The 13283-nt window shown below is 29.5% G+C and overlaps 2 protein-coding genes across 2 annotated transcripts; both read right to left on the minus strand.

Moving 5' to 3' along the window:
* Nucleotides 1-1864: 1864 nt before the first annotated feature.
* Nucleotides 1865-6172, minus strand: LOC114393985 (glycosyltransferase BC10-like). Its single transcript, XM_028355518.1, has 2 exons — nt 5032-6172; nt 1865-2754 (listed from the first exon to the last, which is right to left on the minus strand). Exons 1-2 carry the CDS (start codon nt 5533-5535, stop codon nt 2113-2115), a joined length of 1146 nt encoding a protein of 381 aa, XP_028211319.1. The 5' UTR covers nt 5536-6172; the 3' UTR covers nt 1865-2112.
* A 3951-nt stretch (nt 6173-10123) lies between these two features.
* LOC114392228 (CXXC motif containing zinc binding protein-like) lies at nt 10124-13082 on the minus strand. Its single transcript, XM_028353281.1, has 4 exons — nt 12812-13082; nt 12602-12709; nt 11557-11724; nt 10124-10457 (listed from the first exon to the last, which is right to left on the minus strand). Exons 1-4 carry the CDS (start codon nt 12911-12913, stop codon nt 10335-10337), a joined length of 501 nt encoding a protein of 166 aa, XP_028209082.1. The 5' UTR covers nt 12914-13082; the 3' UTR covers nt 10124-10334.
* Between the last annotated feature and the right edge of the window lie 201 nt (nt 13083-13283).

The raw sequence follows: 13283 nt of genomic DNA on the forward strand, positions 1-13283 counted from the left end.
TTCCTTTTTCTTTCCATTTTTATTTTTTTAAAATAATATTTTAATATTTCTATAAAAAAATAAAATTTATTTGTTATTAATAAAATTTATATTTTACGGACAATATATTTAAGGACTTCACTAACATTCGATTGATAAAATATCATAAACATGAATATCTGTTTATTTATCTAAGTCACCTATTCTAGATAAATTTTCTTTACTTATCTAAGTCTTTTTTTTTTCTTTTTGTTTACTTCAATTTACATGAATTTAGTTTCATTTAAGAATTAATTTCTTTTTAAAAATATTATTCTAGATAAATTATTATTTTTTAATTAATATATAAAAATTAGTAAAATAAAAAGTTAACACAAATCAAAACAAATAAAAAAATTATTTCAAAAAAACACTTATTAATTGATTATGAATTGTTTTTGATTTATTTGGTATTTTGACTCTATTTCTTCTCTTTTTTTAGTTTTGTTATCAAAATATTTTATATAGTTTTATGCGAGTAATTTTTATGAATCTTTAGTTATTATTGTTAGTTATTATTGTGTTTTTTTAAAAATTACTACCAAATAAAGATATAAGGAATAAAAAACATGCTTAATTTCATATTCTTATTTTTTCAAATCAAAGATATTTCATCACTCACTTTTAAAAAGGATTTCAACTCTTCAAAAATATAAAAAATATTAAATAAAATTAAAAATAAAAACATACATAAATTCGTTAATAATTAATTTAAATAAAAATATTTATGACTTTAAAGTTGTAAATAATTTACGAATTCTAATAAAAATATAAAAATTTAAAATACTTAAGACTTTAAAGTCATAATTAAAAAAAATATGAATTATATTTTTTTTGACTTCAGTAGAAAAGAAAAAAAATAATTGTAAAATAATTTATGATATTCAACTTCGTGAAAAATCTTATGACTTATTTTTTTTTGAGTATTAATTTAAATTTTATCCCCATTTGATAATTTAGAAAAAAAATTACTCCCATTTGATCGTTTTGCCTAGCACACTCAGGGAATAGGATAAAGGTTTAACTTTATATAATTAGAATTTATAATAAAAAATAGTTTTAATGAATAAATTACATTATAGTTAAAATTTATCACAATTTTTTTTAAACATATAAATTATATTTTAAATTTATATATATATATAATCTATATTGTGATTCGAGACTATATGAATGAGGAAGAAAGTTTTCGGACTAATTGTTAAATTAAATTAAATTAAATTAAATTAAAATTAAAATTAATAAAATATTCAAAATAATAAAAAATTAGAACCAAATTTTCAGTAAGACTAAGACAAAACATATAAGTATGTAACTGTGGAAATAACTCTTGAAAATGTTTTTGTTCAAGAATCTAAATACGTTATCATTCATATATACGAATTTAAATTTTTAATATAAGAGTAGATATCTCTAATCATCTAAACTGTTTTATATTTTTTCTTCTTTCAAATGGTTATTTACTAGTAAATATTTAACCAGTCGTATTTTCTTCTTTTAAAAAGAAAAGTTTGAATGTAGAACTGTCAAATTAGTATGTCTATGTCCATCGCAAATAGTATCTAACATGAAGTCCTTTTTCATTGCATGACAACTGTCATTTTATACAAAATAAACATAAATATAAACTTAAAAGTATAAAAAGAAAATTCATAATCAATTACTCTTAACATGAAGTCCAAAAATTTCCAGCCACACTTAAACTTTTGTTTCGTGAGAATACCTTTTGTGCCTCTATTATTTCTCATATTTTTTGTTTTTTGTCATATTAAGGACAAAAGTTATGGCCACTCTTGCTTCACAACTTAGTCATAACCTTTATAAACCTTAAAAAGTAAAAAAGAGATAAAAGAAAATATCCAAGCAATTAATGTTAAGCAAAAGTATGATAAAATACGTCTCCTTTGTACATTCAAAAATGACTCGACGGTGTATATGAAATGGGGTCACTCTACCACCTAACACACTCTCAAATCAGGCAATTATCATATCATGCCATGCCATATGATGAATTTTACTAGTATCTAAGACTTTATTCTACATCTATATTTTCCCAAAGTTGCAATGGAAAGTAAGTGAGGATAAAAATATTTGTCAAAAGTCCAAAACCTTTGAATCCACCATATGTAACAAAGGTTCCAAAGCACTAGGAGCAAATTTTCTGGCAAAAAGAGCACAAACTGAAGAGTTTCTATTGTTGTATAGGCAAGTGTGACCTCTGCGAACTCGATTGAAAAACTCCTCAGTGATATCATTTCTTCCAAATGTAGCAGGGTGAGCTCCACCCCTAGACCAGTCCACCCAAGTTATGCTCCTGTTCGCCAACACATTGGCTGCTTGAATGGTGAGCATGGTGGGGAAATAGTGCTCATCAACGTAACAAGCCGGCCTACAATATTGTTCAAATATTGGATGAAATGTAGTGTCTTCAACTATGGTGATGGCGAGCTTCCGGTTTACTTCGAACCATTGAGAGCCCTTGCGCCACTTGGTGACATTCACCAGAGGGGCCATGTGCTCGTTGTAGCGCCCTCTTCCGTATGGACCGGGATCATCAAATGCACCCACGAAGCTGTGCTTGGATTTCATTATGTAGTGGTAGACAAAGCTGAAATTGTAGAGGGGGATGCATGATTCAGACAGCAGAATAAACCACTCGTTGGAGATATCAAGCAATGCATTAGCAAGGAGTCTTCTTTCAGCATCGCACATGCTCATCCTTCCCCACTCAGAAACCTGTACATGAAACACCAAAACATCATCATCAGAGGCGTAAATAAATTGGATGAATGTTCGCAAGAAAATTCCAATGCTCACAAGAAATCATATAAACTGTTGCACAAAAAACTCATGGTCACGAGTTAATGTAAATTAGAAATCAGTATATGCTTTCATGTATGTTAAATGTTTAGAAGAAAAGCTCAATGCTAAGAAACATGTAACAGAGGTTTAAGCAAAAATAAGAGACATAAGAATAATCTTAAGGTCTGAACTCCAAAATGCATCAAATTCATGGTGTAAAGTAAAAATTCATGAGCTCGTAGGTTCAAGATATTTATTTATGATACAACTGAGTGTATATAATATGGACAAATGAATCTATACATGACCCGTGTTAACACCTAAGTAAAAGCAATGTGTGCAACCACTACAGATCTGCACAAGACACGTGTAAACATAGCTTCATACTTATTTGAAACTGAACCATCTGGAATAAATTGACAATTTCCTAAAAGAGATAACAAAGACTCATAATGACCCAAAGCACTAAAATACAACGAAAAAAATACTGGCTATGTTATCCTACCTGTTTACAACTTGTATCTTCACTAATTCTCAACATAAAAGGATCATTTTTAATGGTTTACAGTTTACCATCAGTTAAATTAATTGTAGTTCATGTTTGTTGAAGGATTTTGAGAAATTGTTTTTATCATCAGCCTTTGAGCTCTAAGCTGCTACCTAAGTCAGTGAGTTCCCTAAATCTTACATCAATTTCCATGGATTACAGTAGTCGCCCTGGTAATGTGGAAGCTTACATTCAGGGAGTTACTTTAACAAGAACATCAGATATGTAAGGCTGTGAATCCATAATATGAAAAGCAACAACCAACAACAACAAAAGTCTTATCCCACTAGATGAGGTTGGCTATATGGATCACACAATGCTATTGGTCTCAGTTAAAGACTAAATCCTGAGAGATATTCACCATATGATCGATCTCTCTTAACAACTTCCTCCAAAGTCCTTCTTGGCTTCTTTCTCCCCTTTTCATAGGACTAAAAACCATGCAAAATATGAAAAATAACAACCCTTAAACATAAATTGAGATGTAAAACTAATCTTATACCTTCATCTGTCAATGTAATCTTTTAGGAGAGTTAGTCCTTTATATAATATTAAAGCCTCCATGACCAAGTGATTTGGAGCTAGATCCTTTCGACCCTTACTCTTCATAATTAAGTTGAGTTTTAGCACAAAATGGAGTGTTTTCGGTGTATTGTTTACACCTTAAGGGCAAATGGCTGTACAACCAATCTTGTGCTTTTACCTAATAGCTTAAGCTTTTAGAAAAGTAAACCTTTGAGCTTTGACAAACCCTGGTTAAAATTGTGCATGATGAAAATTTATTGAGCTAACTTTTCCATTTTCCTGTAAAATCCTAAATATGTGCAGACCATCCAGTAGGACAATATCTTAACCCTGGCTACAGACTTATCTTATGAATTACAAAAGGAAACAATGACTAAACAATTGTCAATTACTGCCATACCTCTCCTAGGAAGCAAGCTCAAGCTTAAGCCCTGGATAATCTTCTTTCTGTCTTTCCCATAGAACTTACATAAGATTTGCAGATACAATGATATTTTGTGAATGAACAACTCTGAACTTGTAACAAGTTATAGATGATTAGATAGAATACTTACTGGTTTCTATGTTCTCACCATCTTCAAGGCTGATGCATACCACAACTCATCTCCATGTAAACACATATTCTAAAACCATCTTTATCTTCTCAGTAAAATTTAGAATTCTTCTAATCACACTGCTATTGAAAGATTACTAAACTTGACTCAAGCCTATTAGAAACCTAAATTCACAACATGGTAAACCTGTGTGTTTTGCATCCCCTAATCAGACTCTTCCTGAAGTCCTTACCTTAAAATCTAGCAACCTGATGCACTAACCAAGTAACACTGATAAGAAAATCAACATTACCACCACCAGACAGAATTCAGAAAGTAAGATGTAACAATAATCAAATGCATAGATGCCTCCATCAGTCCATCAGCAATAACTAAATTCTCATAAAAACCTTAAAACAAGCACAAACAAGGCCTAAAAGAAGACAAGGCATTTGAGAATAGAGATGAACTACATAAAAGTTAAAACTACTAAACTGTCAGCAATTAAGCATTTGCAACATCAGATCAAAGGGGTGTCTAGAAGGGAAATATTAAGCATTAGCAGTTTCATAAACAAGCAGCGGCATCAGATGGATATGGCCATACCTGGCTAGGGATTTGCCTGCTGTAAAAGACAGATGAAGGAGGAAACTGAGGTTGATATGAGGGCAGTGAATGAATATATATGGAATAAAACTTCTCATGCCCCTTGAGAAACCTCTCCCAAAGGGGTGCCAGAGGCAATGGTCCCTTGGTCAAGAACATGAATGCAATCTTGGGAACTCTAGGATAAGGGTAACCCTTGATCCTTGGAACAAAGGAAGCCCTCCAAAGAAGCTCTTCGTCACTCATATTGTGGATCAGGCTTGAAGGTGGCCTAATCCACTTATCCAAACCACCAGGTTCCTCATAATAACATGGCTGAAAACTAGAACTCATTGTGGTCACCACACTCTCAATTCCAAAATGCTTAACAGTGTATATGCTGATCACTGAGAACAGAACACATAGAGCAAAAAACAACACAAGTAACCGCACTGGTCTCAAAGGCTTATTAGATTGGTTGATTCTCTCCTTTCCCTCTTCAAGGGTCAAAACCCTTGATTGCATCTTGTTAACAAATTAAAACCAAAAAAAAAAAAAACTTCTATGGCAACCACCCTCTGGTTTTTATGTAATATCCAATTTTGAATACAAATGAAGTCACCCAGTAATACAAAGGTGTGAAATTCATCACATGGTCATCAAAATTTCAGAATTTTTTTGTGACACAACATAAACCACCCTGAGATCTAACAAGGGTGCAAACTGCAAAATCAACTTTCGAACATGTGATGTTGGGAATAACAAGAATATAGCACATGGGGTATTGACAAAAAAGTGATTTTCTCAGGAACAGAAGCAAAAGGTAGGATTTTTTTTCTTTCCGTTTGTTGATCTTGCCAAACCAAAGATGAAAGGAGTGGTGCTGGTGCTGGGTCAGTGGAGTGAAGGAAGGAGTGAATAGTCAGAAGAAGAAAAAAGCGGTACTGCCACACATGGTAGTATTGACTAGTAAGGATGGATTTTGGAGATAATTGATGAAATGAATGAATGTGTGAATCTGGATTTGTTTTTTTCTGTTGTCAAGTGTTGCGTGTTTGTTCCCACGACTTCTCGTATTCAGAGTTGCAACCTCGTCATGTTGGGAGTGTGTGAGGGGAATAAGGATAATCTTGAAGCGGGTCTCAATTTTTTCTTGCTTAATTTTAATGACATATATTTTGTACTGGCACATTAATGCAGTATTTATTTACAGTTTTTGCATGAAAGTTTACCGTATCCATCAGGCATCTATCTGATTTTGTAACTTCCATGTTCTTTTCCTCTCATATAAGGTAGGAACAGTATTTTAAGACCGCTAAAAAAACAGTGTTTTAAGACCGCTAAAAAAACAGTGTTTTAAGAAAATATTTAGGATAAATACTTATTTTATTATTTTATGAAAGTTGAAATGATGATAAAATCTGTTATTTCTCAAGATAGGAAAGATTCAAATTTATTTTTGAATAGGTAAAAAATATGATAAATTTATCTGAAGATAATTTAATGTTAAATAGGTCATAAATCATACCACATATTATCATGATTATTCAATATCATAATTTAATGATAAAATAATCTCACTAAATAATGAAATAATCAATTTATCATTATTTTTACATATTTAAGAATTAAATCTGAATCTTTAATTATTCATATAATAAATGCATCTGTTATCTCTCAATCCTAAAGATCAAAATGAATATTTATTCAAATATTTATAAACTTTTTTTCGGTAAAAGTATTTGCTCAATGCTCATCCGATTTTGAAGGATTTTGTTTAGTAAAGTTTTGCATTGAAGGGTTATATCATATTAGCCGTTTACTTTTCTAACTTACCGTATTCATTTCCTTTGTTATAAGGAATAGTCTTTTAAAAAAAAATTAATAGAGTTTAATTTTCAACCCTATTAATGTAAAAATGTTCTTCATTGTTAAATCAATTAATTAAAAATTATATTTGATATGATTTTAAAGTTATTTTATCATTTACTATGAAAGTCAACAAAAATTTCATACATAACATTTGAAAATTCGTGATTGCATGATAGAATAAATAATTTTACATCATTATTCTATTTAAATTTAATTCAAATTCATTCATTTATTTTTTATAAAATTTATTGTGGAAGTCAACACAATTTTTATACATGACATCTGATAATTTGTGATTGCATGATGTACAAAAATCCTTACATTATTAGTCTATTAAAATTAAATTCAAATTAATTTATCTATTTTTTGGTTAAATATTATATTGTATAGCTTTGAAGGATTTTGTTAACTTCAATTTAAATATTAGTTTTATGTAGTAAAAACTAAAAAATATTTTCAAAAAAGTATTTATTATAATAGAAATATGAAAAATATAATAAATTATTTTTTAATAATTTTTTATTTTTAATCTCAAAGAAATAATCTTAAGTACTAGTAAGTGGTTTTTTTTTTCTTATTTTAGTGACAATAAGTACTTTTTTTTTTATGAATAGAAGACAAGATAAGGGATTTACTAATATCTCATTAATAAGTGACTGGTTTGAGTGATGATGGTGAAGACTTTGAATTCCTTAAATATCTGGTTAAGGATTTAAATTTAAACCCTAAAAAAAATCATGTTAGAAAGTCTCAATAAATGACTACAAATATCAAAATCTTAAAGAGTGATATTAAGAAATCATTTTTTTAAAAGGATATTCTAATTTTTTTTTTAGTTTTTCTAATTACTATTGTTATTTATAATATCAAAATCTTAAAAAGTGATATTAAGAAATCAATTTTTTTTAAAAGGCTATTCTAATTTTTTTTTAGTTTTTCTAATTACTATTGTTATTTATAATTGTACAATATTTTTATATTGTTCTGTTTAATAATATTTTATATTTTAAGTTATTGCAGAAAAATTTATTATATTTCACTAATTTATTGTTACTAAAGTCAATTTAAGTTTTCATGTTATTTAGAGAAAATTACACTGATTATTTTTAAAGTTTATGAAATTAAATAATTTTTTGTATTTTTTTATATTTACAGCAACTTCCCCTTATAAATATTTTTTAGTATTTTTTTAAACAATCTAATTTTTTTTAAATCCATTTTTAGTTGTAGAAAAAGGAAATACTTTAGTACAATGAAAATGTAGAAGAATTTGGAAATATTTACAGATTTTAAAAGTAGTCTAATAATACCTTGTAGTTTACCTACTACAAAAACTTTTGGACCATGCGTTTCGTTTATTTTGGTTTTAGAAATCGTTTGTGCTTGACTTTTCATCTGTAATAAGAGAACGTTCTCCATTCATAGTCAGACACCAGCTTTGAATTGTTAACGCACAGTCTTTTTAACCAAAATCAATCTTTCATATTTGTAATTTTCTAGAAATAAGAGTATGTTTGGACAGAGAATTTTAACTGAGGAAAAAATTTAAATTTCTGTAATTTAGAATTTATTGTTTGGATGTATTTTATGAAGAATTAAAAATTTTGAAATTTTAAAACAGAATTTTAAACAACTAAAAATCTGGAATTTCAATTTCCAACTAAAAATGTGAGAAATTGAAATTCTCTTCTTACATTCTTTTTCAAGAAACACCACTTGAGCTGCTTTTAAAATATGCATCGGATATGATCACAGAAGAACACGTATAACTAGTACATCAACTATATCTTTTCTTTTTTTCATCCTCATAATTTTATTTTTATCCAAACATAAAATTTTAAAAATAAAAGAATTTCAATTAAAATATTTAAAATTCTTTGAATTTAAAATTTCTCCATCCAAACACACTTTAGCAGTTTCACCTTACCATATGCTCAAAGATCATAGTGTGATACATAAAATAAAAGTGTGGCACCTGCCCCCCTTCTAATTATCGTTAGTTTCGCCTTGTGTAATTTGTATAAACCGGGGACGGCGTAAGAGACCAAAAAGAAAGTCTGCCTATAAATTGTTTTTCATTCATTAATTAGATTTATTCCGCTAAAGAAAAATATTTGGCAAAAAAATTGACAAACTATACAGCTTTTGCCTATATATCGATATAGGGTTGTGTCTAACTGAAAGCAATACTTTTCAACAAAGTGACAACTATAGTAAAATTTCCTCTTAAAAAAAAAAGATACATACGTGTACAAATTTATGCAACTATATTTATAATAAGAAGAAATGGAAAGTAACATTGTTTAATGAATTAAGCGAAATTATTTTGATGGAATTGTATAACCAACTACACAAATTACACAAACAAAATTAATTATCTTGCTTTTAGATTAAAAAATTTCAAAAGGAAAAAAAAAACGTACATGTAACCTAACTATCAGCACAGAGAGCACATATATTGCTGAAGACCATTTGGTGCATCGTGCAAGTTAAACTAGAACTTTCCGCACCAAATATTTCATTTCATTCGGTTTCTTATTTTTCTTGCTAAAGATCATTTAATTTGGTGGACATGAATTTGGACTTTCTTGCTACTATGGCAACTTTAACAAAAGGATCCATTATGAGTTTATGAAGTTTCAACTTAATAGATACACTCTGGCAATAAATTTGTCTAAAAATGCATTTTTAGTGCGTAATCATAAAGGATCCATTATGATTTTATGAGTTTCAACTTATTTGATACAACTTGTAATTACTCACTAAAAATGCATTTCAAGTTGTAATTACAATTTAAAAGATTTAAGGTGAATGAATGATTAAGATGAAAAAAGAATATAAAAAAGACTACAGATTCAATTTTCTCTATTAACAAAAACTAACAATATAACAATGTCTAATTCCTAGCTTAAAAATTCAAATTTCATTTTTATAAAAATTTTAAAAAATATGAATTATCAATTTAAATTAAAAGATACAAGATTGATTTAATAATAATAATAAAAAAGTGTCACATGTTCGACTCGGCTAACAAAAACTAGTAATACTAACAATTAACATTTAACATTTGTTGATAAAAAATACCAATTTAAATCTTTTATAATCTTAAGAACTCATTTCATTTCATTTGAATTTTCTCTTATATAGCGTATATTTTAGACATTATCCGTGTAACAAACAATTGTATCCAGTTAGAAGGTAATCTATAATGGACAAAGGCATTGAAACGATACACATTACAAAGCATGAAATGAAAAGTGAACTTCATCAATCACATGGAACTTGGAAGCTGTTTTTTCCTCTTCAATACAACAAGGTTAACATGTAATGTTAGAAGATCCCACAAATTTCTTGCCTAATTATGATGCAACCCAGAGCTCAAAAGCTCATCTAGGAAGAGAACAGTCAATTTTATACATCAAGAAAATATTCAAACAGTAAACCAGTTCTCTCTACTTTGTCACTTCAAAAGTAGCTCGAAGATTGGATATCATTACTGGGCACTCTCCCTTCTCATCATACTCGGCATATTCTCCACTTGACAAGTCAACATTCTCAAACTTAGTTCCCTCCAGCTACACAAGTACAAGTTGCATCGATTAGAAATATAACCAACATACAGAAAATTTATAAAATCACCAAAATTTCTACTGCATGTTAAAAATATATGGCAATCAGGTGAGTAAATTATAGAATCAGAGGATAGGTGTCACAACCATTCAGTAAAAAAATACCATAGACAAGAAGGATGTAAAAAAAATGTTACAGAAATCACATGGAAAAGAAGAAAGCTAATACCAAAAGCTAGAGAACAGGTTTCCGCACCAGGAAAATCTAATACACACTGTATAACCTTCGTACGAAATCTGATTCAAGACTAATCAAAAGGGCTGCATATCTTGCAAATCTCACCATAATTTAGACTTGCAAATTGTGATAATCAAAATTATTTTGAATTTGTTCACCTTTTCATGTATATGATAATTATTGGTTTAATTTTTAAAGATTGGAATAGAAGATATTGAAATTAATCACATCAAATTCATCCCAGTCTTAAGTTTATAGATAAACCTTTTAGACATGGTTTCCAGTATTGATAAGAGTGACAAAATCAATTGAACCATCAACACTAAGCATCAAACCAAATCAAAGGAAGCATGTGATTATTTGTTTCAATAGATAAAAGTGGGTATAAGAGCTATGTACCATACCCAACTCATATATCAGCAACATTGACCAATCAAAAGAGATCAAAGACATGATGCCATTAAGCACATGATTATTTGTTACAAAAGACAAAGGTGGGCATATCTGTATATGGGCTATATACAATACTCACTACACAGCTTATACATCAGCAACATTGAACAATCGAAAGAGATCAGAGACAGGACGCTATTAAGCACGCGATTAATTGTTTCAATAGATAAAAGTGGGTATATGAGCTATATACAATACTCACTACTATCAGCAACATTGAACGATCAAAAGAGATGAGAGACATGACGCCATTAAGCACATGATTATTTGTTTCAATAGAAAAAAATGGGTATATGAGCTATATACAATACTCTCTCGGTTTATATATCAGCAACATTGAACAATCAAAACAGATCAGAGATATGATGCCAAAAATAATGGAAACATAGCATAAAAAATAAAAAGTATACTCACTGATTCAACTTTCCATCCATCACCGAATACAAAATCTACTGGCTCATAGCCCCTACAGTCAAATAACATCAATGGGGCGTACTTCCCTGATTCACTGATTTCCTGGGTGAGTGGTTTACCTTTGCCTTCAATCATGGTCACAGTGCCATCCCTGCCACAAAATTTGCACTGCATACCAAATAAAGGATATTAAAAAACCACCAGCTGCAGGAGCAAACGGTTCAAAGAATCACAAACGAATGAAAACTAATACAAGTAGGAATCATAATTTAAAGTTTTGCAGCAGAATCACATAAAACTTCCAGAATCTTTCCTCCTATGTCAGAGACAGAAAAATAACTACATAAGCAAAAGGGCATATCATGCCAAACAAATAGAATTCTGCTCAGTTGTAAGTTGTAGCACGTAAGTGAGCTTACAAAGTTACAAGTCAGACCAGTAAAATTTAATTTCAGTTATAAAATCGCAAGAAAATAACGAGCTCCATTTCCTTTGTGTTTATGTAATGCACTTAGGCCCTTACAAGAGAAGAAAATAAGAAGGTAATTGAATTAAACTTCTCGCATAAGCTAAAATGAACTTATACATTTAGTTTTCATAGAAGCTCATTTCATTTACCTTCTCCAAAAGTTAAGGTGCATAAGTGGATTTTAGATTATGAAGAAACTCAATACACTTTATCTCTAATTTTCTTCTAAGTGCTTATGGATAACATGACCTTATTTCACCTAATTGAAAAAGAAGTCGATGGAACATAACAGTCAAGATTGCAAATAATATAGTGAATAATTTCACTTGCCTTTTCTACCATACATAGATACATACACATAATGAAAAAAAAAAATCAATGAATAAAAGGGAAACACTGAAATTATATACCCCTAAAAGTAAATACATAGCATCATCAAATTAGAAGGATGAAAATCACGACAAGTCTCAAATTAGCTCCTAACGCTATTGATTACTAAGAAATACAAATTACAGAGACTATTGAATCGATCGAATTAGAATTGAACAAAGAAACGCAAAGGGCATTTTAGGTAACCTTTTGAATGAGATGAGTGGTGCTCTTGCCAACGGGGAGAGGAACGGTGTCGTTTAAGACGACGCAGGTTTCTTTCTGGCTCAGTTCTCCGCATCTCCCGCATTTCAACTATCACAACAGAGAAAAAGAAAATTGAAGAAATTAAAAAGGAAAAATTAATTAAAGAGATGTTGAATTTTGAATTTGATTTGGAAAGAGAAAGAAAGGGACTTTGAAGAGGTAGGAGAAGTTGGGGTCGTCGCAGCCATCTTGGGGTTGGAGATTCGTGAGGTTCTCAAGCTCTGCAGTAATCATCAACATGAAGTTCACCATTTTTTTTTTCTTCTCTCTCTCTCACCTTAGTAACACTTTAGTTTTGCGAATTTGGTGCTTTGGATTGAAATCAAGAGAGGCTGAGAATAACAAACTCCTTCTAACACTATCTCTAATGGATTAAAAGTTATTACAAACTATAAAATTAAGAAAAAAGAAGATTAAATATGATACGACACTCATCAAATTTTTTCATTTTAATGAATTTCATCATATGAAAAAGAAAAGTATTTGTAAGAGTCTGTTAGAGAAATATTCCTAATATTTTTCATTAAAATAATGGATGATTCGGATCGGTGTATGGATTATTATTTTGATTGAATAATTTAGTATTTTATTACGTGGATTGTGCTGGATATATTATTTTTTT

This window comes from Glycine soja, chromosome 17 (genome assembly GCF_004193775.1).
Source record: "Glycine soja cultivar W05 chromosome 17, ASM419377v2, whole genome shotgun sequence".
NCBI lineage: Eukaryota > Viridiplantae > Streptophyta > Magnoliopsida > Fabales > Fabaceae > Glycine > Glycine soja.

Excerpts from the sequence above, each read along its gene's own strand:
- LOC114393985 (XM_028355518.1), bottom strand. The coding sequence starts at position 5,535 with ATGCAATCAAGGGTTTTGACCCTTGAAGAGGGAAAGGAGAGAATCAAC. Across the intron at positions 2,755-5,031 it reads GCAGGCAAATCCCTAGCCAG|GTTTCTGAGTGGGGAAGGAT; the intron begins GTATGGCCATAT and ends TTTCATGTACAG.
- LOC114392228 (XM_028353281.1), bottom strand. The coding sequence starts at position 12,913 with ATGGTGAACTTCATGTTGATGATTACTGCAGAGCTTGAGAACCTCACG. Across the intron at positions 12,710-12,811 it reads ACTTCTCCTACCTCTTCAAA|TTGAAATGCGGGAGATGCGG; the intron begins GTCCCTTTCTTT and ends CTGTTGTGATAG. Across the intron at positions 10,458-11,556 it reads ATGGATGGAAAGTTGAATCA|CTGGAGGGAACTAAGTTTGA; the intron begins GTGAGTATACTT and ends GTACTTGTGTAG.